Genomic DNA, 27533 nt, shown 5'->3' on the forward strand with positions numbered 1-27533 from the left:
AATTGTAGAACGCAATAAACAACTAAATAAAACTTGAGGTTGGATTCTCACGTGTTCAGAGTTCTCTTGCGGTCTTGCCTCGGTCACAAGACTCACAACCAACTTCAAGATGGAACATGAAAAATATGAAAGCATGAGAGTGAATTGATTAATGAATATAGGAATATGAACCTTGAAAGCTGAACACTTTCAAGTGTTGGGAAAAGTGACCAGTGACCAGTGACCGCGATAAAGAGATAAATACTAGCCGGACATAATATAACCCAATAAAGAATTGAGAAATTAAACGGAAATAAACTGAATTGAAAATACAATAATCAAACTATAAACCTTAGATGTAATTTGTAAGCCGAGTCGATGAGTCCTCTTTCCGCAAGACGAGATATGCCCCGATAGTGCTCTCGGATTGGCATGTCGTCTCCAAAGATAAAATGATTTCGTCTTGTTCGTTGCAGCACCGCAAACATAACAAGCTCCAACGAACTGGATGATGGCAATGGCAGAGCTTTGACGGAAGACTATGCAAAGAGAAGGAGAGAGCTATGCAAATGCTATGCTTGGTTTGCTTGTGTTGTATGTTGAATGGAATGCAATGGATGCAAGCCTATTTATAGACCAAGTCCAATGCATGTGCAGGTGGAATCAATGTAGGCATTAAGCATGCCATTATGGGCTGACTGTGACCGTCGAGGGTTACAACCCACAGTGACGAATCCAAACTTTTTAAATTGGGGATACGAATTTTATAAAAAGTAAACATACAACATATTAAAAATAATACATTAAAATATAAATAAGATAAAATAAATTATATATATATATATAAACAACCAAAAAAAACCTTCTAAAATCTTTAAATACAATAACTAATATAAGTAAACAGAATAATAAGTATATAAGACATAAAACATAAAAGTAATGAACAGAATATATCTGCTCAAACATAAAAGGGAGCACAAAATCATCAAGAGGAATCAAACTCGAGCCTCCACTTAGACAAAGTACCCCACCAACCGCTGCATCACTTCTGCTTCTTGCAATATTTATCTCGATACTATATTACACGCATAATTATTTGGGATATAGTGGTATCCCCTTGTTATATGCTGGCTCCGCTAGTGACAACCCGACCCGTTACGGGAGTTGGAGGAGACTGATGCATTTGGACACGCTACACAACGGGATTCATCGTGGACCTTTTGGCACATGATGCGTCGGGGTCCACCGGGGATCTTTTATCACATGCTATGCGTCCTGGTCCATCGTGGACCATTTGAGACCCGCTATACGTCGGGGTCCGTCGTGGACCTTTTAGCACCCGTTGTGCGTCGGGTCCATCGTGAACCTTTTGACACATGGCACTCGACAGACGGGGCGCTGGGAACGGGTCACGGGACACGGTGCATTGAGCAAGGCTCGCGGCTCGTGACTAGGCAACGTGCACGCGTGGGCTCTACTGCCCATCTTAGTCCACTATAATTATTACACGTAATAATTCATCTTATTAAGATTCTCTCCACCAATGTGGGATAATTAACTCTTTTAATTAATCCATTGGTATTATCTCATTACTCTTTTATAGCTCACAATTGTGACAAACTTTAATTCATAATTTCTCACTTACCGGGAATCGGTTTAAAGAAAATGAATATACCACGGTCATCTATTCCGAAAGTAGATCGTCACTGTTGCATTTAATTTTACAAAATTAAATGTCTCGTCATATTTATTATTGATCAAAGTCCATTGACCAAATACGATTCCAACATCAAGAATCTATGTTGAGGAGTATTTAATTATTTATGGAGTTAGGAGGTTCATTCAATAATTTGGTAATAATCCGAGATTGAAAAGGTAAAAAAATGACTCAAATAAAAGTTCAATAAGGTCGCCGCACATTCCTAAAAATTATTTATACACAAAAAATTACATAATTAAATTTCTACTTTTAATTACCTAAATTTCTTCATCCGCTACGAAAAAATATCTTATTGTGCCATTTCAGTGTGTACGCAACCTAAAGTCCCATTTACTTTTTATTTTTATTATATATTAGTGAACCATATATACTACTATAAAATTAATACCCTCTTTGCCCTTTAAAATAACAACTACTTCCATTTTTGTTCGCTACTAAGTTAAATATACATTTTCCATATTAGGAAACTTTTGAATAAAATAAATAGTACTAATAACGTGGACTTTTCAATTGACTAACACTATTTTCACATTCTTTTCTTTATCTCTCTCATTAATCAATTATACATTAAAATTCGTAACGTTTCAAAAGTTGCTATTTTTAAAAGATGGGTGAAACCAATATTACATTAATTTGTTCTTATTTTTCTTTATATACTCGAATACCAATTTTTAAAACTCATGCGATTATAATATAATTTTCAAATTATATAAAATAAAAAATTATCTTGCAATTTGGCCTAGAGCTCGTAAGTGGTAACACATCCGGCTCCCCACGACCAGACCCCTCCAGAGGCAGGGTCACCGATCAAGACCCCTCCCGAGGCAGGGTCACACGTACACCCCTTCCGAGGCGGGGTCTCCCACCCTCCTGCGTTACCAAACCCGAATCCCTTCCCGCCTCCAGCAACGCAGAGTGCCAGAGACCGCACCATCTTCAATCCACACCCTGTTTTCTGAGCGCTACCGATGCTAAGAGTTGGGAGTGAACAGTATTGCAAATTGCAATCTTCTAATTTACTCATGATGCAACCCAAGTCACCGCACCACGCCCCCACCATAAAAACGGAAAACGACACCAAAATTTCTTTCATGGCAGTTACATCCTCCTCCACCACCACTGCCATCAAAATTAACTGGCAACCTATACACACACATATACGCATAACTCAAAACTCCCGCCCTGCCCTTCCAACTCTCTCTCACACGCACTCAGACGCAACCGAACATCTATCGCTGTTACGTTAGTTTGTTCGAATTCAGATCTGAAAGAGGCGTCAGAGCGACCAATTGTGTTCCGAACAGTATCGACTAAAGAGGCGCCTGGAGGTGGTCGGAGAATGGAGTACATCGACAGATTGCCGAGCATGGATCTGATGCGCTCCGAGAAAATGATGTTGGCTCAGCTGATTTTACCCGTCGAATCGGCTCACCGAGCCGTCTCCTATCTCGGCCAACTAGGTCTCCTCCAATTCCGCGATGTGAGCTCAGACCCTTTTGTTTCACTATTATCCTCTCTGACTTTCTGTTTACACTCGTAATTAGTTGCTTAGCGGCTACTTGTTGGCGAATTTTAGTTTTTGAGATCCGCTGTTTTATGTAAATGGAGTGAGGGGTGATCTAGTGTTGCCACTAATGTGTGGCTTGTTAGGGTTGGTTTCTTCTCTAATTAAGTTTCGTTTCTAACAATTTGCTTTGTATCAAATATCTGCATCAGCGATTCAGGTGGTATGCTTATCAAGGTAGTTGCCTGGGAACGGCTGATCACATTGAAAGGTTTAAACGATAAATAATTAATTGGTAATGTGATCTAGAGATGCACAATTTAGATATTCACTGTAAATTCCATTTACCTTGTTTCTGTTTGTTTTGTTGTTTAACATTATGTTGGCAATATAAAATCTTAACATAGCTGAACTGCTTAGGGTGTTTTACTAGGACCTGGTTTAATGGAAACATTGTTATGCTCAGGATAATGTGAAAGTCACTACTCATGGGCTGCTCTATTCTTGCGGAAGTAAATAGGCATTTGAATTTTCAAAGCGCATAGATAGTATATTCTTAAATCTTAATTGAATAACGATATCGTGGGATGTAACTGGACTACTTTTTGGAATTCTTCCAGCTTACTCGATTGAAGCCCTTGTTTATGTCTATCTGTTTATCTTGTGTTTTAGTTGTTATAGTAAATCCACTCACCTGTATTATTTTAATTGGCAGTTAAATGATGATAAAAGCCCTTTCCAGAGAACGTTTGTTAATCAGGTAACATTCAAGAATTTCTATTGGGCTGATTAATTGTTTTAAGATATCTATGTTGCTCATTCTCTTTCAACTTACATTTGGATATAAGATAAATAGGGCTCTCTAATGATTAACAAAGTAATTTCCCTACGAATAAAATGTTGAATTGCTAATCAGTTGGTAGATAAACAAATACACCACTAAAATTTGTTCCCTGAAGCATGTTAGAAGAGCATTGTTGCTTGAGGGTTTTGGAGACCACTTTCAGTTTGGTTTACTGTACTTGTTAATGCATCACCCTTAATTGCGCCACACATGCTTTCCCTTTCCCATAATCAGTTGCTTGCAAAAGTTGTTGCACATTTTCATGGCCAGAATGTTTTGCCTTTTGGTGTTGGGGGTAGAGGTTGTTGAGTCCCATTAGGTGTTTGTACGCTCATAAGGCCCATCTTTTGGAAAATAGGTGTGCCAATGTATGATACTTCCGATGAGCAATCAATAATTTAGTCGTCAAGAAAGTTTTTGCTGTGATTTTCACGATATCCTGGTTATTATACTCTAAGTGGGTGTTTATTGTGAATGAATAATGAATTAATGATAGAATAGATTGATAGAACATAGGATTGAGTATGTGAAGGATGAGATGGTCAAACAAGTGCAAAATTAATCAGTCCATCAAAGTAAATGGTAGATTAGCATGGAGCGTTTTTATCAATCCATCTTATCACTCAAAGTATACACCCCCTAAGTTTAAGGAATATGATTATTATTCATGTGATTCGACACCGGCTGTAATTATTCACTTTAGTCACAATATTTTTTTGGACTGTTACTAAATTCAGATGGCCTTCATCAAAACAATGGTTAATAGGTATATCCCATCACACTCATCTTCTGGCCAAAGATTATTCTTGTCTTAGTGGCACATTCTAGATCCCTTAGTCATTAGTACTCCCTCCGTCCCACTCAAGATGTCCACATTCTTGAGTGGCATGGGATTTTAGGAGGAGTTGTTAGGTGGAGTAAGTAGAGAGAAAATAGTTGAATGTTTTAATGAGGGAGAGAGGGATTTATTTCCAACTATAGAACGTGGACATCTTAAGTAGGGCAAACTAAAAAGGAAAGATGGACATCTTGAATGGGACGGAGGTAGTATTATTTAAAATATAAAGGAAAGAGTGATGACAAAACTTAGGGAGGCCCTTCTAGTCCTCTCTGAAATATTTTGTTGATTTTAATTAGCAAAGACCTGAGGTGATCACTGATCATTTTCATTATCTGAGTTGCTTGTCTATCATTTACAATCTGGTTTCTGGGAAGTCATTTTCTGTTGCCACCCCATTTTTCTTGTTGAAATTTCATTTTTGAAAATGGGCAATAGGTTAAAAGATGTGCTGAGATGTCCAGAAAGTTACGTTTTTTCAAAGATCAGATACATAAAGCTGGTCTAATGCTATCTCCTCATCCAGCTTCGGAAACCGATATTGAATTAGAAGAATTGGAGGTCTGTTTCTTTCTTTTCATCTCCATGCGTCTTCTTATTGTTGTTATTTTTTCTTGTAACTATTAGTGCTCCGATAACATCATGTTCATCTATGTTTTATCAGTAACTATTGGTTACCATCTTTGACTGCTGTTGTTTTATTTATTTTTATCTAAGATTAAATACTCCGCAAACCCTGTTTTCCTTTCTCCCCATGCTCATTACTTCCAACTATTTTTGAACTCTGACTTTAGGCTGGACTTGCTGAGCATGAGCACGAGTTAATTGAAATGAATCATAACTGTGAGAAACTGCAGAAAACTTACAATGAGTTGCTTGAGTTCAAGATGGTCCTACAAAAGGTATATTGGCAAACAGTTGATGTGTTCCTGTTCCTTTTCTTTTCGTAAGAGAAAGAGCTAAGGTTAAAACTTGATTGTAATAATATACATGGATAGGGTCTACTGAGTTGTTTCAAAAGTTGTTCAGAAATTTATGATGTTCCATGTAGGCTCTTCTGTTGGGAAATTTTAGACCAACCTAATGTAACTAGATTATCTTATTGAACCCACCCAATCCTCTTCTTCTGGGGAGCTTAGAATCTTTCATGGTTTCACAATCTTTTAGCAGAACTACTTAAGCTAGTATGTTGGAGAAAAGAGGCAAGGGAGGCTGACAAGGAATAGTACGAATAGAAAGTATAATTGGTATATAAACAAAAACTAAATAAATGATAACCATCTTACACGGCCACTCCTCTAACAAGACCCTACGGTAAATTACCATCCTTGTACTAAACTCAAGACTTAACAATCCTCTCAAACCTAAAGGGAACTATATATAAGACTCAACTAGAATGCTAAAGGACAACATTAATAAGATAAAGCTAAAGAGACCCCATGATCTTTCCAATCAAATCTCCATAAAGACTCCATGATCCATGTTGTTACTCTCCATAATCAACAACACTCGGACTCACCATCACACGATCCATATCATAGTATCTTTTTCTCACCCCTAATCTTTAAATCTGCTGCTTTTCAAGTGTTATCATTAGATGTAAGCATTTAATGGGTGATTCCAGGCTGGTGACTTCCTTATGCCTGATGGGAATCATTCTGCAGCACAAGATACAGAGTTAGATGAGAATGTCCATATAAACAGTGATTATGCCGATTCAGCATCACTGTTGGAACCTATGCGGCACGGATACGGATACGCGTATCAGTATCCGAAGGATACGGATACGCGGATACGGCTCTTTCCCAAACAACCCGATACGCGGATACGTTTTAACTATTTTTTTAATAAATAATAATAGTGCATAATAAATTACAAAATAGATATTCTAATGTTATTATACAAATAAAAATAATAAAATTACAAAATATTAAAAGCTAAAGTCAATTTCTTTTATGGTCGATTACACCACATCGATTTTTTGGTTATACTTATCCATATTACCAATAATATTGATCAAAATATTTATTTATAGTTACAAAATTAGACAAAGTTAATGGAGTAATAAATTGGCCCAAAAAATGAGCCCCAAATATACTCCTTTTCCATCGTGACTACTTCTTGCCCAATTCATTCTCCCATTTCCAATTTTCTTCAATCCCTAGTTGAGGCAATAGCGGCGCCTCCCCTTTCTTCTTCTTCTTCTTCTTCTTCATATCCGATTAACTGTCGATTTTGTTCCCAAATCGGATTGAAGTTCGTAAATTGAAAGTTGCGAAGTTCTTCGACAGAGATGGACGTTGATTTCGAAGAGGAGAACCTCAGATCTTTGCAGATAGAGGAGGATGAAGGCCCAATACGGCCCAGCTCGCGGATACGCCGAAGGATACGTATCGAATCTGAGGTTTCCCGGCCCAATACGGCCCAGCTCGCGGATACGCCCAGGATACGTATCGACGGTGTATCCGTCGCGTATCGGTATCGGATACGTATCCGATACGCGATACGGCAACAGGGTGGCGTATCGGTGTTATATAGGTTGGAACAGGTAATTTGTAATCTGATAAGTTGCTGCTTAACTTATTTATGATTAGCCAACTACTGTGGTGTTGTATTCATGTACGTTTGCTAATTGTAGGAGATGCAACCTGGAATGTCAGATCAGTTTGGTGTGAAGTTTGTAAGTGGCGTCATTTGTAAATCTAAAGCCTTGAGATTCGAGAGGATGTTGTTTCGTACAACTAGGGGAAATATGCTTTTCAATCAGGCACCAGCTGATGATCCAATTGTGGATCTCGCATCAAATGAAATGGTCACTGTTCTTCTGTTCCCCCTAATAATGCCTACATTTTCTAATTTGAATACTGAATTCAATTATTAAACAAATCAGAAGAGGCTGAAATGCCACTCCAGAAATTTAAAAAGTACTACCATCTATTTAACATGACTAAGCACACACATCTAAACTAGTTGATTCTATTTATTTCAGAATGACTTCATCACTTCCTTATTGTCAGGATATAGTGATACTTGGGAGTTGGTATCACCTTTGTTGCTGATGGTCACTACATGCTTTAAGTACTGATGTGTACCTCTGCATCTGCAGGTTGAGAACACAGTTTTTATGGTATTCTTCTCAGGAGAGCAAGCAAGGAAAAAAATCCATAAAATATGTGAAGCATTTGGAGCAAACTGCTATCCAGTTCCTGAGGACTCGATCAAGCGGAGGCAAATCACTAGAGATGTATGCTGCCAAATAGATTTCTTTTGTTGCGTTTTGGAATTACAGCATCCGTGTTTGAATCGTAGCGTAGTCTGTTTTGATAAGCTAAATGGTTTTTTTTGTTTGCTTTTTAATTGATGCGTTGCATTATTTTGTAGTTGAAAATTGAGGAAGAGTTTGGACAGATTTATCCTTGTAATCAATGTATTGAAGACAGCTAATGATCTATTGCATCACTTTGTTAAATAATAGTCGAGAAGCTGTGCATACTGACGTTACTTTCTAAAGTGGCTTCTACAACTCATGTGCTGTTTTATTCATGGTATTAGAGAAGAAGTGGATATATTCTTACTATTTTATCATTTTAGGTTTTGTCGCGCTTGTCTGAGTTGGAAACAACCTTAGATGCTGGCCTCCGACATCGAGATGCAGCTCTCTCCTCTATTGGCTTTCAGCTTACAAAGTGGATGAATATGGTCAGATTTATTTGTTTGATTATTTCTTTTGAAACTCATTTGACTCAACAGCATTTTCCTGACTTACTTTTCTAGGTAAGAAGGGAAAAGGCTATTTATGATACACTGAATATGCTGAACTTTGATGTCACAAAGAAGTGCCTGGTTGGTGAGGGTTGGTGTCCCATATTTGCGAAAACTATGGTAATATTCATACTGTAGTATGCTACAAATTTGAGATAAAACTAAAGCAAGTAAATTTTTCATATAAAATAAGTGAAAGGGACATATTCCATAATATTGCAGATTCACAAGTGGGTATAATATTTCATGTGATGGACTCAAATGAATCACCACCAACATTCTTCAGGACTAACCATTTTACAAATGCATATCAGGAAATTGTCGATGCATATGGGTAAGTCATGTACAATCATAGCCCTCCACTTCTCAGGCTGCAAAATTTTTTTCCGGCATCTTTGTACTCTATTTGCTATGTTGTCATTAATTTTATTATATGTGTTTGTTTAAGAGGCTATTGGGTAACTCAGAATTGGGTTAAGTAGTTATGTGCGAATTAATTTGCTGGTCAACGTTAGCTTTGGTTTTTACAATTTGGAGAGAGAAGTTTGACTATGGAAGTCAAATCATGTTGATGATGTTGCTGGAATATTTCATAATCGAGTAAAACTAACGCTCCCTCCATCATTTGAAACATTTTCCATTTCTTTTCTGCACAGATTTTAATAAATGTTAGGTAACTGTGCAGATGGGTGGAACAAGGAACCCTCATTTGTTGTAGAGGTATTGGTTTTAATTGTAAATATTAGGCAAGTGCGTGGGCTATGCTTGGTATTTATGTAAATGAGTTGATAAAGTGAGGAGTAAATATAAAGGGTAGTGGTGGGATAATTATCAAAATTGAAATGGACAATGTTATGTTGGACAGGCTAAAATTGCAAAATGGGCGATGTTTTTAGTGACGTATTTGATTTCAAAAACTAACTAACTAGTTGACCACATTGGACAAAATGTCAGGACTTGTTTCTCCACTTCCTATCTGAACCTGTGAGGGAATGTTACAGGTTCTGTTTAGCAGAAAGTAACTTATAGTCGTGGGTTTTCAGATATAAAAGTTTGAATGTTGACTGATTTTCGCCTTAATATTTGCTTTTGAATTTAGGTAGGATACTTTCATTTGTTTTAGTAATTTTTTGAAAAGTCAGTGCTGTATGTGTAATGATATTATAGGTCTTAACTGCTAAAAAAGGCCCTGATTAAAGTATTATACATTGCAGAGTTGCAAAATATCAAGAGGCAAATCCTGCTGTTTATACTGTCATTACATTTCCATTTCTTTTTGCCGTGATGTTTGGGGATTGGGGTCATGGTATATGCTTACTGTTGGGAGCTTTAGTCCTTATAGCACGCGAGAAAAGATTAGGTTCACAGGTATGTTATGACATTCCATTCTCTTTTAAAGGATATATTTTCTGTTTAAACACGTATATACATTCTTTTTACAGATAAAAATTCCATCAGTTTCTCTAATTGTACCTTTTTCCGGAATGTCTTGACTGTTGATAAAATTTTAAAAATAAATTATTTCTCTCCGTTGAACCTGAAGTACAGATAAGGTGGGCATGTATTATCACGCAAACTTTTCTTGTTGGTTCATGTCCTCAATCAAGTCACACATTTTACTATTTTCTCTTACAACATACATAGGGTGCAAGTACTAAGTACTGATCTTGAAATTAGTAGAAGTTTCCTTTGTTGGGCTTGGTTAAATGTATTGTTGCCTTGTTGTAGGGAACTTTTTAGCAGATTTCAATGTCTGTAAGTAGTTTGAATTTGAAGTAGTTTTTGTAGAAATGCCTGCAACTGTGTTAGGATATCTAAGGTAGATTTCCAATGTTTTCCTGAAATATAAGTCAATGTAAGCTCCCTTTGACATCTATGCTCCAAACTGGATACACAGTGATCATATAAGATATGGCTCTTCCCTTTAATCGAAAAACAATAAAAAGTGAAACTATCTCAATTAAGAGATGAGTTAAACTGGTATATGGTGGAAGAATAGTAAGATTCTTCAGCCAATACTCTGGGAGACAGAAACTGGTGCAATATCTATTAAGTGAAGTGTCAAAAGATATGTGATGAGTCTACAATATTTCTTGGTCTAATTCACTGTGTATGTGTTCAACTCAAAGCAAAGTTGTAGATGAAACCTGGAAATCTTTTCATACACCAAGTCATGGATACAAGTAAATAGATGTAACAGATCACCCTAGGTATACACTTGCTAGTTGTTTTAACCTGAATTTGGTGACTGTCAATTAGCCATTTGATGCTTATGGTGAGGGTTGAATATGCAAAATGCTAAAGAAGGCAAAGGTCCTTGCAAAGAATAGAAAGAGTTTAAGTAAAGTAATAAAGAAGACTGACCCACAGCAAGTTTTAGTTATTTACAATGTTCAGATAGGTATCTTCAGCTATTTGTCATTTATTCATTGTCAACACGTGACTATTTTTCTTCTACTTTGCTTTGTCCTAATTGTTTGTTTCCACCAGAAACTTGGCAGCTTTATGGAAATGCTATTTGGCGGTCGATATGTCCTCCTGCTGATGTCTTTGTTTTCAATATATTGTGGCGTTATATACAATGAATTCTTTTCCGTTCCTTTTCACATATTTGGTAGTTCCGCCTATAAATGCAGAGATGCTACATGCAGGTAAGAAACAGCAGTTTTGTTCTCTGAGAATAGATTGAGATTGATATATAGAATGCTGTATAATTTATATAATACACTTCCTCGGTTTTAAATCTGATAGCTATAAGTGGTATGTGGTTATGTTATGCAGCAGACTTTTGATAAAAAAAAATTCAGGTCCATTAAGACAGACTGGCTTCATATTTATTTTCATGGAGTCTAAGCAAGTCAATCCCAGGAAACTGGCTTCTGAAGTTTTGTAAAAATCATTAGCATTTTACTTTTGTGAAATTTATTTTGAATTACAGTTAAATGATCACTGTACATCTAGGTCTCATATTTATTTTCATGGAGTCTAACCAAGCATTTACTAGCCAAATTAGAAAATGAAGTTTGCAAATCCCAGGAAACTGGCTTCTAAAGTTTTGTACTATAGATCCCATCGGACTGTGTTAAATTAATAGGAAATTTCCGTAGCTCTCTGATATTTCCTTGCATCTCCTTTGAGATCTCTGCCATTTACTTTGATCATCATTGTTAATTATTCCTTTCTGATAAGTGATAAGTCATTATGGAATATGTATTGTAATCTCATTCTCTTGCTCCTTGTTATGCCTTATCAGCAAAGCACGTACAATCGGTTTAATCAAAGTTGGAGATACATATCCATTTGGCGTGGACCCAAGTTGGCGTGGAAGTCGTTCTGAGCTGCCTTTCTTAAACTCTCTCAAGATGAAAATGTCTATTTTGTTTGGTGTGTCACAGATGAATTTAGGAATTATAATAAGCTACTTCAATGCACGCTTCTTCAACAACTCAATTGATATTAAGTAGGATCTCTCTCTCTCTCTCTCTCTCTCTCTATATATATATATATATATATATAGGGATGTATTCAAGTTCAACATGTAAATATCGTCCAAACATTCAACCGAATCTCAGCCCCACGAATTTGTCATCTAACGGTTAGATTAATGCCACGTGTCATTTAATAATGTAGATTTTCATTCTAATAATGTACACCGACTAATAATGTAGCATTATAGTCTAATAATGTAGATTTTCATTCTCATAATGTACATCAACTAATAATGTAGATTTTTCGTCAATTAATATAGCTCAGTTATTTTGATCACAACCATTCAATCCAAGGATCCTATGGCTGTGATCTGTTTGAAGCTTAACACTAAAGAGTTGTGAGGACCCTAATACACCCCTATATATATATATCCATCTATTTGTCCGTCTGTCTATCTAGATATCCCTGCCCCACATGTTGTGAATCAATGAATGATCTACTGGATTATAGATGTTATGTTCTGCTTTGGTATCAGGTATCAATTTGTGCCTCAGATGATCTTCCTTAACAGCCTTTTTGGATATCTTTCTCTTCTCATTATTATCAAATGGTGTACCGGGTCTCAAGCGGATTTGTATCATGTGATGATCTATATGTTCTTGAGCCCTTTTGAAGATTTGGGGGAAAATAAGCTGTTCTGGGGTCAGGGCGTGCTTCAGGCATGAATAATATTCAATCTTGCTTTGATTTTGCTATGTATGCAAATACAAATACAATGAACAAAGTTTAACTAATGTAGATCACCGATAAAATTTAACAGGTCATATTGTTGCTCGTAGCTGTTATTGCTGTTCCGTGGATGCTATTTCCAAAACCCTTTATTTTAAAGAGACTTCATACTGAGGTATCCCTTCCACTCATTGTTTGTGTTCTTTCCCTTCAAATTGCTGTTCATATCTTACCTTACTCGTCCTGGTAATGTTCAGAAATTCTTTCCTTTGAAATCTGCAATTTTCTGCTTGTAATTACTCTTCATAATTTATTCTTTTCTATCTTCCCCTTCCTCCCCCTCCCACCCAAAAAAAGGAAGGAGAGAGAGAGACTGTTGGAAAACGTGGGTGCTATAAGTGGTCTACTTTAACTGCAAACTATTAATTGGGAGTTCTTAGTTAAACGTGTTTCCTCAAAATGGTTTACAGCTAAAGTAAACTGAGTAGTATAGCTATATTTGCAGTTGCTTAAATTCCATGATATATGGTGAATATAATAGGGCTATTTAGGAACTCTTATATAAAATTGAATGAGACAGTGTTATGGAACATCTGTTGACCTTTTTTCTCCATGAAATATGAGATTGCACAATACTTCATGTTACAACTTAACATGAAGCAGTAACTTGATATGCAGTACTAAATCATAGCGCTGAACTTCCTCTGAATGTCTGAACTTAATCTCAGTCAATACTCGACCATGTAGGCTTAGACTGTCTTACATTCAACCAGGCGTAGGGTAGTTCCTGAACATCTTGGAACCTTTGACGCTTGACTAACTTTTTCATTTTCTTATGCTTATTAAGAGATTCCAAGGTCGGGCATATGGAATTCTTGGGACCTCTGATATGTATAGTGACGACGAGCCGGATTCTGCTAGACATCCTCATGGTGAAGAGGAGTTCAATTTTAGTGAGGTCTTTGTGCATCAAATGATACATTCGATTGAGTTTGTCCTGGGTGCAGTTTCTAATACTGCATCATATCTTCGACTGTGGGCACTGAGGTTGAGTGGTTTTAACATGCTGTTGTGCTTATTATTCCTCAATGGCTTTGTTCCATTTGTAACTGTAATCCTTGTTTTTGTTACAGTTTGGCCCACTCAGAATTATCAACAGTTTTCTATGAGAAGGTTCTCCTGCTTGCCTGGGGGTAAGTTTCTGCACAGCGTATAAAAGTGAATAAGTTGCATAACTCTTTGATATATATTCCTATGCATTAATGCCAGTCACTTTCCTCAAAATTATGTCGTATAATCTCATGGTTTACAATCACGAGATGATAATTGAAAAGAATTCTTTGGCAATTTTGTATACTATGTTAGGAATGTAAAGTTTCAAGTAATGTGAACAAGATGAATCTCCGAAACTTTCATTTTGATAATGGAGACATGACTATTGGACCAGATTAGTCCAAGATTAACTTGCTAGCATAACATACTTTGCTTCATCTCGAATATTTACCTTCTAATTTCTAAACTCTACTGAAACTAATGTAAATGATGCAGGTACAACAATTTCATGATACATCTAGTGGGGCTGGCAGTTTTTGCTTTCGCAACAGCATTCATATTACTTATGATGGAAACTCTGAGCGCGTTCCTCCACGCCTTGCGTCTACATTGGGTGGAATTTCAAAATAAGTTTTACAGTGGGGATGGATATAAGTTCAAGCCCTTCTCATTTGCCTCACTAACAGATGAAGATGACTAGTCCTTTTTCTCCCAATTATTTTTTGAGGCAGCAGGAAGAAGAAGAAATTTTGCGGTCGCGACGGGCAATGATGATATTAATAGCATGTGGAGAGTCGTCCAGTTGTTTCTTTAACATGATAGTAGTTCATATTAGAGTTCTCATTGTAAGAACCTTGATTCGAAATTTCTTTAGATGCTAAGCCTCTCAGGGGATTGAGGAGTTGTAAAGATGGACCTTCTATACGTAGATTCTCAGCCCTTTTTTTTTTTGTCTTGGCGACACCCACATTTGTACAACTCTTTTTATACATATAAGCTATTTAAATGCTTTTGTAGGCTATATAACCACGCCATTTTATTCAATTTTTATTCCTTATGCTCTTAATAAATAATTTATTTCTGGTCTTTGACATCTTCAAAGTTTTTTTTTTGTCTGCTTTTTCTCGTTGGTTCTATATAGAGTTCACGAGAAGGAATACTTTACTTTTGAGAATTCTCTTGTTATAGAAGAGAGTGAAGGTTATGGCCTTATGGGGTTATGGGCGACGAGTATCAATCTAGGCTAATGTCTTATACTATATAACTTCTAATTCGTAATACACTTCAATATAGGAGTATTATCTAAAACATTGTAATCTCTCTTCTCTCTCCCTAGTACAATAAATCAAAAACGAGAAACTCTAAATATATTAACGATAAACCCAGTGAAAGATTGAGGTCCTCCACCTAAACATACCCCAAAAATGTTTGATGGATCAACATATATGATGGATTTTTGTACACCTTACGGCATTAATCAGCAACTTATGAAAAAGGAAAATGCAGGGCCAAATCCTGTTCACTTAAATTAAATGTTAAATAAGTTGACAAATTGTATCCAAAATCATATTTACATACTACTATTATTCAGTGGAGTTAAGAGAAATACTTTCCATTTTCCAATATTCTGAAACACAAGTTTAGATTTAATTACTACTATGATTTATAGCTCCACACAAACATGAAACCACCTTCATAGCAAACCCACAAATGTACAAATGTATATTGGTGGCCATGAAAATCAAGTAAAATGGTTGAACGAATGAGTTCCGTATTATGACCAGTTAAGTTTTGCCGTAAATTGCAAATTAGTGAAATGTAATAACAGAATATGGTAAATACTAATGTAGATATTTGTGTGCAAAAATATAAATTACTGTAATCAAATTCCAAAAACGCGCATTTTATATCTATATAGTTTAAGGAGGGGTTGAAAATGACATGAAATCTAAAATAACTTGATACCAAAACCCTTGGGATCAATGATCAATCCTCTCATTTCCTGAAACCTCCATAGAAATCCCTCGCTATCTTCTCTCTCTAAATTCTCCACGGCGTGTTTGCATATGCTATGCGTATGGTGGCATTCGCTTCCGTACATGTTTCGGACGCCACGCCTTTCTTCATTCACAATCACTTAACTGTTCCTATTCTCTTCTCTTTTTACTTTGTTTTTAGTGTGATTTTTTCATTAAAAATTTGATAGGAACTGGTTGTTTGATCTATCCTTTTAACACTCTGGAAGCTGAAATTGAGTTGATGGAGAGACTGTACAGGAATTCCGATAATTGGTTGGACGAACTTCACAAGCGAGAGACGACTTTATTCCCGCCCAGGATTTGCTCTCGCCGCCTTTCGGCTTCACAGGTTCTCCCTCGCTCGATTATATCTAAATGTGCGCATAGATCAGTTCTGTAATCTCCGTGTACGTACATGTGTGTTGATGAGTAAAATTGATGGTGGATTGAAAAGTAATATTGAGATGAATGAATTATACTACTTTTTAGTCTTCTGGTGCTTGATCACGTTGTGATGTGTTGATGAGACTGATATAGAGAATATGCTTGAATGCTTTTGGTTTTGGATTCGAAGCAGGAAGATTGTGATGTTTCACTGCGTCGATTGTAGTAGGTTTGGGTATTCAGAGTTTGATTTGTAACTCTTATCGGTATTGAAGTTCCTTGCCGACTTATGCAACTCAGAAGCTGCACATTTGTGCTGTAATATAAGTTGGTCTCTTCAATTATTGAAAGCTAAGTGAGCTACACCAGGACGGCCTTAGTATTCGCCATAGGATTGTTATATCCTACTTTAGTCCCATATAACTGAAGTATGAGATTTACTTTGAGTTTATGGCCTATTGGGGCACCCTTTGCATACAAGCTAGGTTTCGGGATGAGTTATGCCCAATGGCGATAGCAAACAATTTTGCATTTAATTTTGTCGATGTCTGGTGGTGCTTTTCCATTTTCATAGTGTAAGACTCTGGTAATGAGTAATCTCAAACCAAAGATGGCGCTTTTCCATTTTCATAGTGTAAGATTCTGGTAATGAGTAATCTCAAACCAAAGAGAAGATTGAAAAGGGAAACATACATTCAATTTTTATTTGTGAAAATTAGAAGTGGAAAGTGAAGATAAGATAGATGTAAAAGTGCCATTTCTGCTACATCAGACGCCAAATAAAATGAGTGGCCTACTTTCATCCAAGGAGTAGCAGCCAACATATTACCATTTCTCAATTTGCGAACAATACATGTCAGCCATTTTTGCTATTTCCAAGGGAAACCTTACCCTGAATATAAAGAAGATTCAAAATCTGGTGGGATCTGCCTATCTGATCTTCGTCGCCTTGAACTGGAGACATCCTACTATTAAATAGAGCCTTATTTAGCAAAGAACATTGTGATAATCAAACATCTATAAAGTGCCATGATGTGATGAATGGCGATTAGCATGTGGAAATCATCTAACTAATGTATTCGAGCGGTTTAAAATTCTGCTGTTGGAAATGACGCTACTTGCTTTTTCTATCATGAAGGATAGCTGCAGGAATTATATATCAGCCCTGATGACCAGATTAGCATGGCACCTGTCACTCACTGTAGTTCGAACATGCTATTCGGTTTGGACCATTTCTTGATTTATGTGTGTCATCCTTGCGCAGGGGTCATGCAAATCTTCTCTGTATCGTTCCAAATTTATCTGAATGTCCCTGAAGGGACATGCTATTGGTTTTTCTTCAGATGATGACCAGATACGCTCAGACAAATTATCTCACCAAAATAATAAGCTTTGTTCCAGACCTCAATTAGTGTGGTGTGGAAACAGTTAAGCTACAAGAAATTAAATTTAATCAGATTATGGATCTCCAATATTCTCATGAGGCCAATGTCAGTTTCCTTTTTTCCAAAGGCCACCATCATAGGCTAACTATCCAAAAAGAAAGAGCAATCTAAAACAGTTCTTCAGCAATGTATGTTCTATATGTGGCATCTTTATTTGCAAATACATTTGCTCAAAGCCTTTCTGGTTCTTCCGCATTTCCATTCTAATATTGTGGTATTTATAATTTATTGCACAATTTTGGTTGTTGTTGATATTTAATGGTATGACATAAAAGCATATTCTATCAATTTGGGCTCTGTAGTTGAATTTTTCATTTCAATCGTCATCGTTAATTAATGCAACATCAGAAGCTAATGTCTAACCTGTGCTGTCATTCTCAATTTGTTTGGTATAACCAACTGTTAGCTATGTTTACAGTTACTACATATTTTTTATGCAAAATTACCTCGTAAACTAAATAATCCATACTACCTCCATCCCTTAAAAAAAATAGAAACTATTTCCATTTGGGGTCGTCCCTTAAAAATAGAAACTATTTCCATTTGGGGTCGTCGCTTAAAAATAGAAACTTTTGAATCTTTCTATTTTAGGATGTGGACCCCACAATCCACTAACACTACTTCCTCTACTTTTTCTCTTCTTGTCTCTTACTTTGCCCATTTTTCTTTTCCTCTCTCTTACTTTATAAATTCTTCTCTCTTACTTTACCAATTGTGTATTAAAACTCGTGCCATTTCAAAAGTCTCTATTTTTTGAGGACGGAGGTAGTGACAAGCAATGGTGATTTGATTTGAATTTGGGCATGAATTTTCATTGAACTCTTACCGTGTAAGCCACCTATATGTAGGTGTAGGGATAATGAATCTGTAGTCTTGGTTGAGGTTTTGGATAAGACCATTGATCATAGGTAGACTGATATAAATGCAGAATATGGTAGAGAGAAATGTTATGCAGCAGAGAGAAGGGAAGTAGAGGAGAAATAGAAGAGAGGAACTGAGGTGGTTGCTGCTAATAGGAAAATAGGTAAGAGGAGCTCCCAACTCGAATTAGGATTTAGTGCTTTATTAAATGGATCTTTATCACTTATTATTGACTTCCATCTACTAGATACTAATATATTTTGTTTTGGTGTACTGGTTGGATAATGGTTCAATGTATCCACTATCCAACCAGGTGTAACCACTAAAGGTACATTTTTCCATTCTGGTTTTGAAAACTCTGTTATTTAGATTGAACCATGTCAGAATCTTCTTTATTGCTTGATGCAGGCTCTGGTTCAACGTCTTGGTTTGTATGGGAAACTGAATGGCCATCAGGGATGTGTGAATGCAATTTCGTTCAACTCTACCGGCGAGCTGCTTGCATCAGGTTCTGATGACCAGCAAATTATGCTCTGGGACTGGGCAGCACAGAAACTTAAATTGTCATATCAATCCGGCCACACGGACAACGTTTTTCAGGCAAAGTTTATGCCGTTTACTGATGATAGCAAAATAATATCATCCGCTGCTGATTGCCAGGTAATTTTACCAAGTCCATTTTAAAATCTTACCACTTTTAATATGGTCTACGAGCAATCCTTCAGAATTGGTACTAAGATTAGAGTATCAACAGCAATAAGTTCACAATGCAATAAGACTGGTAACATTAGAAATGTATTCGTTGAGCAAATTGTGTCCATTATAATACAAGTCTTCATCGAGTAATAAGATACCCATGTCTCTTACAAGCATAATTTCCTGTTGCAGGTCAGGCTTAGCCTGAGACAGGAAAATGGCTCAGTAGAAACTAAGAGATTGTCTAAGCACCAAGGACGTGTTCACAGCTTGGCTATTGAGCCAGGCAGTCCATACATATTTTATAGCTGTGGGGAGGATGGTTTTATCCAACACGTAGGCCTTTCTAAATGCTGATATCCATAGAGAATTTCTATTAAATCCTTCATTATGCCGAACTTGTTATTTTTTTGCAGTATGATCTACGAAGTCACTCCGCTACCAAGCTTTTCTATTGCTCTTCATTCGCAGAAAACAGTCGGTCTTCAAGTGTTGGGCTGAATGCCATGGTTATTGACCCAAGAAATCCTAACTATTTTTCTGTAGGAGGTGGTGATGTTTACGCACGTCTATATGACATCAGAAAATACCAAGTCAGTGCATCAACTAAAGAAGGAAACCCTGCCAACTATTTCTGCCCTCGTCACCTTATTGGGAAAGACGATGTTCGCATTACAGCATTAGCTTACTCCAACACCAGCGAGCTGCTCGTCTCATATAATGATGAGCTCATATATCTTTTTCAAAGGAACATGGGTTTGGGTCAGAAATTCGTACCTCCAACGTCAGAAGACTCACCTAGCTCGCCAGAAGCACAGGTTTATTCGGGGCACAGGAACTTCCGAACAGTCAAGGGAGTCAACTTCTTTGGTCCAAATGATGAATATGTCATAAGTGGGTCGGATTGCGGCCATATATTTATTTGGAAGAAGAAGAGCTGTGAAGTAGTTCGTATGATGGTTGGCGACAGGCAAGTTGTGAACCAACTGGAATCCCATCCACTGATCCCAATTCTTGCTACCTGTGGTATAGAGAAGAATGTAAAGCTTTGGTCCCCCTCTTCAGATGATATCACCCCTCTGCCTAACAATGTTCAAGAGGTATTACATTTCTCGATTTCTATACTCGAATTTCAGTTTCTCGACTATGAACATCTCTTCCATCTTCGAGCTGCAGATAATGGAAGGTAACAGGCAAGGCCGGGAGGACCATTCCAGGGTGTCCTTCAGCCCTGATGTCATCATGCATGTTCTGCGACTCCACCGGAGGCAAGCACATGTGTATGTTGAGAGAAGATACAATAGAGAAGATTCGGGAAGCGATGGGAATGATGATGATGATGATGATGAGCGGGAGGGTTACCTCTTAGGATTCTCAGACGGTGATCCTGCAGAAGATGGTGAGAACGCCAGAGAATGTAACATTAGCTAGACTTTTCTGCTGCACTCATCATGTTCCTACTTGTAGTTGAAATATTTCCTTGTTATGTTACAATATAGTAATGCGTGGGGTTTGAATAATTTGAATAGTGGAGTATTATAGTATATATAAATGCCTATCAAAGTTATTTACGTATTTTGTGGCAATGACTAGGTTTCAAATCGGAACTACGGACCCACTAGCTTTAGAGTGTCCACGATAGGGGAGCCCCGGCTGCCGCCGACTCTGTGGCGGCGAGGGGTGGACAGCCCTCAGCCGACTACTTGGCGTGGATGGGGCGGGGGTATCAGCCGCGGCGGGTTATTGCGCGGCCTGTGAGCCGCGGCGCCGCCCGGAATTTCGTTCATTTTTTTTATAAAGAAATTTCGTTCATTTTTTATAAATACTCCCTCCCACAATTTTTTCACCCTAGACACATCTACACCCCTAATTTCACTCTATCCCTTTCTCATTCTCTATATTTCACTCTATATTTTCGTTAATATGCATGGTGGAGACAGTGATTCCCCTTGCACCAGAGACTCGGGGTACGGAAACTATCCTCCTACCTAGCCGTGAAGATCGAGTCCCTCCCTCTCCATCTCAGTCGTGGGTGCCGACATCCCCGCCGTGGCAACATACACCCCAATCGGGTCGTCCCAATCGGCGTTCGGGGATTACCGACCCAACATGGACGCGATCAACCAAGTCTAAAATAATGTGGTTTGTGGCTTGGGAGTGTCCACTATTGCTGTGGACACTTCTTTTGTGGTTGTGGATTAAAAAAAATGGTTGTGGACAAAAAAAAGTGGCTTGTCCACCAAAGTGTCAACATTATTGTGGACACTCTTAGGGCATCCACATAGCGGTATGCCGCCTCCCCCTGACGTAACGACGAAGGGACCGTGTTGGAGTAGGGAGGTTTGGCGTGATGGCACGCCGTTGGCTGTCATGCCACACGTGCATGACACAGTGCAACATGCGCACTGGCCATGCCTAACATTTTTTTGACAAAAAAAGCATTTTATTTATAGAAGTATTATATTATTCACTTTTTTTTTATCGTTTTTAAATGGTAAAATTCAGTTTTTTGATTAATTAACCGTTATCCCTCTTCTATATATACTTGGACCTCTTCTCAAAACACATTCTTGTTCAAAATCTTTAATTTCTTTCGATTTAATCTCAATTTTTTTACTAAATTCTCACACTATTCTCCATATCTTTTAACCACCCCCCAAAAAAAATTCTAGTATTGTTGATGTCAATTAATAATTTGAATAGCATCTTAGAGGAAATGACTATCATCAATTTAAACAATTTATTATTATCGGGGTTCACTTTCGCCCAACCATTATAGCTTGTACAGACTATGATGCTTGAAGACTTCCAAGTTCCATCCCTAATCTTGCATTGTGTAAGTGTGTATATTTCATGTGCACGAGTATTTTGTATAAAGTGTGTGCGAATATGTATTTTGTATATAGTTCCTTCTACTTCAATTCTATAGAATTCAATTGTCTTGCTTTGTATATGATTTTGGAGTTGCATTAATTTTGATATTTTATTAAGTGGGTTCATAGCAAAATCAGCAATGGCAGTCACATGGGATAAGATGAACGACAACAGGGTAGCGGCAACAACAAATTTGACGGTAAAGCCACACCTAGGAGAATTATTATGTTACAATGGAGTATCATTTATTTTGATGCCCTAGGCTGGATCTCAGGAACGGACATACTAATAGTAGGTAGCACTATCATTTTATACCTTGTGATACCCAACCGACTAAAGTGAATGAACTTGAAACAAATTAAACCAAATAAAAATGACATCTTGAACGATTGACAAATGATATAATTCTAAAGGAAGGAGGTGACCATATTTCATTTATCGATAGAAACAATGACAAAACCCAATACATCCACAGAAACAAGCACAAAACAGATTCCAACATGTTAGAACATAAATCCGAGCAAAATAGGTGTCATCACTCCCTCAACTGCAACACCTTCTAGCTTAGGCATCAGCGAATCTGCACCAATCAATAGAAATGTAAATTTCCTTCTTCAAAAATTAAAGTCCAGTGTCAGTTACAGATCCAAACCAAGGAAAAAGGTCTCACCCAGCGTAATCCGCAAAGAATGCATCCTCATCCTATCACCAAAATAAACGAAATTACAGTCAATGTATGAATGCGGGAAAGTAAAGATTGGAATTCTACAAACCGCAGCATATTTCTCAACAAATGGGCGGAAGCAAAAGAAGAGTCTTGTCTGTTGGCAACTGCAGAAGACCCTCTTTCTCTCCACTCAGAAGCTCCCTGTTACCAACCAAAAGATATGCAAATTACAAATTAGCAAACATATAATGGTACCACAAACTAGATCATATTCAAGAATGGTGCTGCCATACGTGAAGTAAGAGTTGTCAAAGATGAGGGGGTTTGAAGTCCATGGTCCCTCAAATCCAGATCGCTCCTTGTGGCATCTTCCCTGAGAATCAAATAGTAAATAATCAAATACCATTCCTCATCTCGTGTTGGGGGAAGCAAAACAAGCAAGCAGCAAACACAAACCAGAGTGTGGCCACCAGAGAGTGCAACAATGTCCTGATCGGTCAGACCCATTTGCTTGGTAAAGACATCCCTCAGGTGGTCAGATCCTGAAACAAAACGATAAGTTTCACGAGAAACAATGTCCCTTAACACTGACAAAATTCCAGTTAGAACATATGCTCAGCTTACCCTTGGTAGCATCGGGCAAGCGGCCTTCAACAGGTGGTTCAGCCTTATCCTGAGATTTTAAACATCAACCAAACTTAAAAATACATTAAAAAACTGCACAGTCAAACTAGAGCCTATGCAATTTAAGAATTAAAGATAGCATTTCCATAACAATTTTATGTGTCCAAAATTTTAATATAAGTCAATAATTCCTTCTAAAGAGTTGCTCATTATACATCAAAATGCAAGCACTGGTATAAAAGAATGCAAATAAATGCATGAAATGTCTAGCCAGTGAGGGAGATTTCACTAACCGGCCTTCCTGGGTGGAATGGAACATCAGGTCCTCAAGTAACTTCAACAGCCACAACCCCAGCCAACTGGTACAATAAAAGAAAATTAGCTTATTTTGAAGATGAAATCCAAGGGTGCTGAAACTTGCATATAATTAAGAAAAAGATACCTGGTAGAAGTCTGCAAAGGAGAGAGTGGGGAACTGCTTCCTGATGGGCACCAAGAGCCTCAGAGCAATATCAAGACCACTGTTGGCTGCATGTGCAAGCTCAGCCTCGAATCGCATGGTTCCAAAAGGACCTCCACTTTTTGAGCACTGATCAAATGTACCAGCAGAGTGCCACCTAAAACATACAACAAGTTTATGCCGATCACAAAAACTCATTAAAATTAGATAACAAGAGAAATGGATCTGCAAAACCATTATTCATATGGACACTGGACATGATGCAAATCATTAATAAACTAGATGTAAATATCGCAAACTATCACCCCCACCCGACAACACAAGACACAAAAACTCCATTGTCACAAAGAAAAAACCCAAAACACGACATTTTGAAAATACGAAAAACTCCACACCTTATTGGCATATTCGCATTACAGATACTCGACATTTGTTATCCTTTATTATTTGATTAATATACAATATATACATAATTATCAGAATAATAATAAAATGTAACCATAGTAAACTAGTGGCTCACACAATATAATACTCCATCTGTCCCGGTTTAAGAGTCCTATGTTGCCATTTTCGTCCGTCTCAATTTAAGAGTCTCATATATAATTTACCATATTTGGACATAAAATATAACCTCATTGTTGATGAAATTTACACTCAAATGCCATTACTTTCATAAAAATAAAACAAAATCCTAAACATACAAAAAAGTCAAAAGGGTCCCACTTTCCACTACCCCACTTCAATTATTACACACTCCAACAACCACTATCTCACTTCAATTATCACACACTCAACAATTTCTTAAAATCCGTGCCCTAACTAAATTGTACTCCTAAACTGGGCCGGAGGGAGTAATATATACTACTACTCCTTCTGTCCGCCATTAGGAGTCCCATTTCTTGGAGGCACGGGATTTAAGAAATCTTAAAAAAAGTGGATGGAAAAAAGCGAGTGGAATAAGGGTCACGCTTATTAGTTTTAAATGAAATGTGAGTGGAGTGAGTTAGTGGAAGGTGGGACCTTGTTACCATTTATGGTAAAAGTGAACCGGGACTCCTATTCGCGGACAGAGGGAGTACATGATATTTTTATTTGGAGATGATGGCAATTAATTGAAAGGGCAGTGTTTAACAAAACTTGTTGAGGGAAGTATAATAATTAAACTAATTCGCTAAATAATTACTAATACTTAAAACCAAAATTTGTGAAACTTGTGGATAGTAGGTAATATCTAAGGGGGTTGATTCATCAGTCACTTCAGGAAATCTATTATTAAAGGAGGTATGTAAAAAATTTATAACATTAGTGGACTAAAACCTGAATTAGAATTCTCCACAGATCTATTCACTAAGCGTAAATATCAGCGAGCGCGGCAGGGGAAGGATTTACATCCTAATGTGGACCTAATCAGTACAAAATCGATATAAATCGTAATCCGAACTTACCATACGAAAATAATGTTTCAATCAAATGGCAGCAAGCAATATCAAAATATCGTGCTAACTAAAAAATATACTGTATACAAAATGAAGCGAAAGGAAGCAAAACTTACGCTAGACGGAGCATGATAGGGGCGCAGTTCTTCTCAGCGATGAGACCCCTAAGCTTTCTCTTGCATTTGTCCACAGCTTTCAAGTACTCCTCGCTCACAACTGGGTAGTTCTTCACCATTTTCACAGATTCTGCAAATGAGAATCATCTCACATCAGCACACGCAAAAAAACACTAAAAGGAAAACAAACACATAATAATGATCGCTTCCAAGTTTGAACACGCGGAATGACAATAACATTTGCTCAATCAAAAATGAACGTCGTCAAAAGAGGAAAAAATGAGATCTCGATCGAAAATCTTGGTACCTGAATGAACGGGGTAAGCAAAATGTAGAGAGAAAATGTATAAACCCTAACGATGGAGAGAGCGTGGAGAACACAAGCACTGAGCTGAGGATTGCGAGTGTGGGAGTGAATATATAAGATACAAGGGGGAGAGAAGTTTCTAGAAGTCGAAGATGTATTTGCAGGGTGAGCGAGCTGTGCTTGAAATGGACGGCAGCGATCGGTCTAAATAGACGGGTTGATGGAAGGTTAGAAAATTAGTCAATTAAGGTAAGGGGATGGGATGGAGGCTGGAAGGCCTGAAGCTGAAAGCGACTTTTTGGACTTCATATTCGCGTAAGGTCAATGACATTATCAATTAAATTACTTTAATTGCATATTTAATTATAAACTTTGAATGTAATTGCAAATTCAATCCAAACCTTTTTCTATTGCAACGGAAGTAATTACAATGTCCAAATTATAATTTGATATGCAGTTATGTTTGTTAAAGTAAAATTTATCCAATATAACACAATCATACATTGGCTATAGTATAAATCTATTACTATGATTTTTAAGTTGAATGGTTTGAATTTCGATTTTTAAGTTGAATGGTTTGAATTTCGATTTTTAATTGTTTATTATTGTTATATCTACGAATTTAAGCTCAAGTTAATATAGATTTAGTTAATGAGAAAGCCAACAGCGTCAGTTAATTGGAAAACTGAGATTAATTCCAATTTTAAATCTATACAGATACAATATCACGGACTACGGGTGTGAACGATATAAGATTCCGCAAGGAAACTGTTGCAATGGGACCGCAGCCCGCCTCGTGCCGCATTAATGTCAATTACAGTTATTAAACTAAGTGGGGGAATTATGTTTTTAATAATTCACTATTTTAATTCACACGTACAGGCACAAATCTCGATAAAGTTTATAAAATAATTTTATTCCTAGTTACTATTTTGAAAAGAGGGAACATCATTTTTGGTTTATAAACTTTGCCGAAGTATCATTTTAGGTCCGTGAACTTTGAAAATACCATTTTAGGTCCGTGAACTTTGAGTTAGTATCATTTGATGTACTTTTTACTATTTCCAAGTTTTTTTGGACGAAAATACCCTCAATACCTTAAAGTGTATATATTTTAATAAATTTATCATATAGTCATATTTTTTTATAAATATCTTTACAATATATTTTTGACAAATTTTCTAAATATAATTTGACCTTAAATATTATCACTTAATTTTGTAACATGCAAGTAAAATAGCTTATTCAATTTTTTATATCTTTACAATATATTAATATTTTTTAAAATTGAATAAAGAACTTTTTTTAATAATAAAAAATTGAATAAAGATCTTTTACTTTGGGTTTCATCTATTAGAGTGATGTCTCTGTTAGTTGGTTTTCCAGGCACAGTGTAATTCTTACTTCGTACGGTCAACCTATTGTGTATGTATCAGCCTATCAGGTTCACAGAGAGCCCATCTTTGGTTTTGCCACTGCAAAGCTGGATCCAACTCCTATTTCATGTCCCTTCACACAATTTTTTCATTAGAACATCCGCAATAGGAATAACTCGGCAATAGCCCAGCCATAGCCTAGCCACTGCCACATCATCAGCACTAAAAATCTTCCTGCCACATCATCAAAACAAGCAAATAGCCCAGCCATAGCCTAGCTGTAGGAAAAACATGTAACATGTGGGAAATTAGAAAGGTCTCAAAACCTTTCATTTCCTAAGTCTTTTGGCTTTTCAACGTCCATGTGTTTATGAGGTGCCTTAAACCCGAGACCTCTCGTGTGGCCACTCC

At 37.1% G+C, this 27533-nt stretch overlaps 2 protein-coding genes, 1 non-coding gene and 1 pseudogene across 8 annotated transcripts; 2 read left to right on the forward strand and 2 right to left on the reverse strand.

Annotated features, from left to right (window-relative positions):
• The first annotated feature begins 2530 nt into the window (after positions 1-2530).
• On the forward strand, positions 2531-14879 carry LOC121787498 (V-type proton ATPase subunit a1-like). The gene is made up of 18 exons (XM_042186237.1): positions 2531-3179; positions 3919-3963; positions 5324-5446; positions 5680-5787; positions 6510-6644; positions 7527-7697; positions 7992-8129; positions 8477-8584; positions 8660-8781; positions 8847-8981; positions 9862-10015; positions 11138-11298; positions 11901-12107; positions 12612-12795; positions 12897-12980; positions 13653-13852; positions 13939-13998; positions 14354-14879. Exons 1-18 carry the CDS (start codon positions 3039-3041, stop codon positions 14556-14558), a joined length of 2481 nt encoding a protein of 826 aa, XP_042042171.1. The 5' UTR covers positions 2531-3038; the 3' UTR covers positions 14559-14879.
• Positions 14880-15797: 918 nt separating this feature from the next.
• LOC121787508 (DDB1- and CUL4-associated factor 8-like) lies at positions 15798-20782 on the forward strand. 6 transcript variants are annotated; one of them, XM_042186275.1, is made up of 7 exons: positions 15799-17833; positions 18634-18729; positions 18880-18894; positions 18975-19226; positions 19455-19598; positions 19679-20362; positions 20439-20782. In XM_042186275.1, exons 4-7 carry the CDS (start codon positions 19095-19097, stop codon positions 20691-20693), a joined length of 1215 nt encoding a protein of 404 aa, XP_042042209.1. In that variant the 5' UTR covers positions 15799-17833; positions 18634-18729; positions 18880-18894; positions 18975-19094; the 3' UTR covers positions 20694-20782. The 6 variants fall into 6 exon arrangements, with proteins under 6 accessions (XP_042042183.1, XP_042042209.1, XP_042042217.1 ...); XM_042186283.1 differs by lacking the exon at positions 18880-18894 and having other exon boundaries at positions 15799-16225; positions 17525-17833; XM_042186267.1 differs by having other exon boundaries at positions 15799-16225.
• Positions 17479-17583, reverse strand: LOC121793173. Its single transcript, XR_006049014.1, has one exon. It is a non-coding gene; the product is annotated as a U6 spliceosomal RNA (small nuclear RNA).
• A 1756-nt stretch (positions 20783-22538) lies between the features above and the next one.
• LOC121787537 lies at positions 22539-25918 on the reverse strand (annotated as a pseudogene).
• Positions 25919-27533: the final 1615 nt, after the last annotated feature.

Source organism: Salvia splendens, chromosome 2 (genome assembly GCF_004379255.2).
Source record: "Salvia splendens isolate huo1 chromosome 2, SspV2, whole genome shotgun sequence".
NCBI lineage: Eukaryota > Viridiplantae > Streptophyta > Magnoliopsida > Lamiales > Lamiaceae > Salvia > Salvia splendens.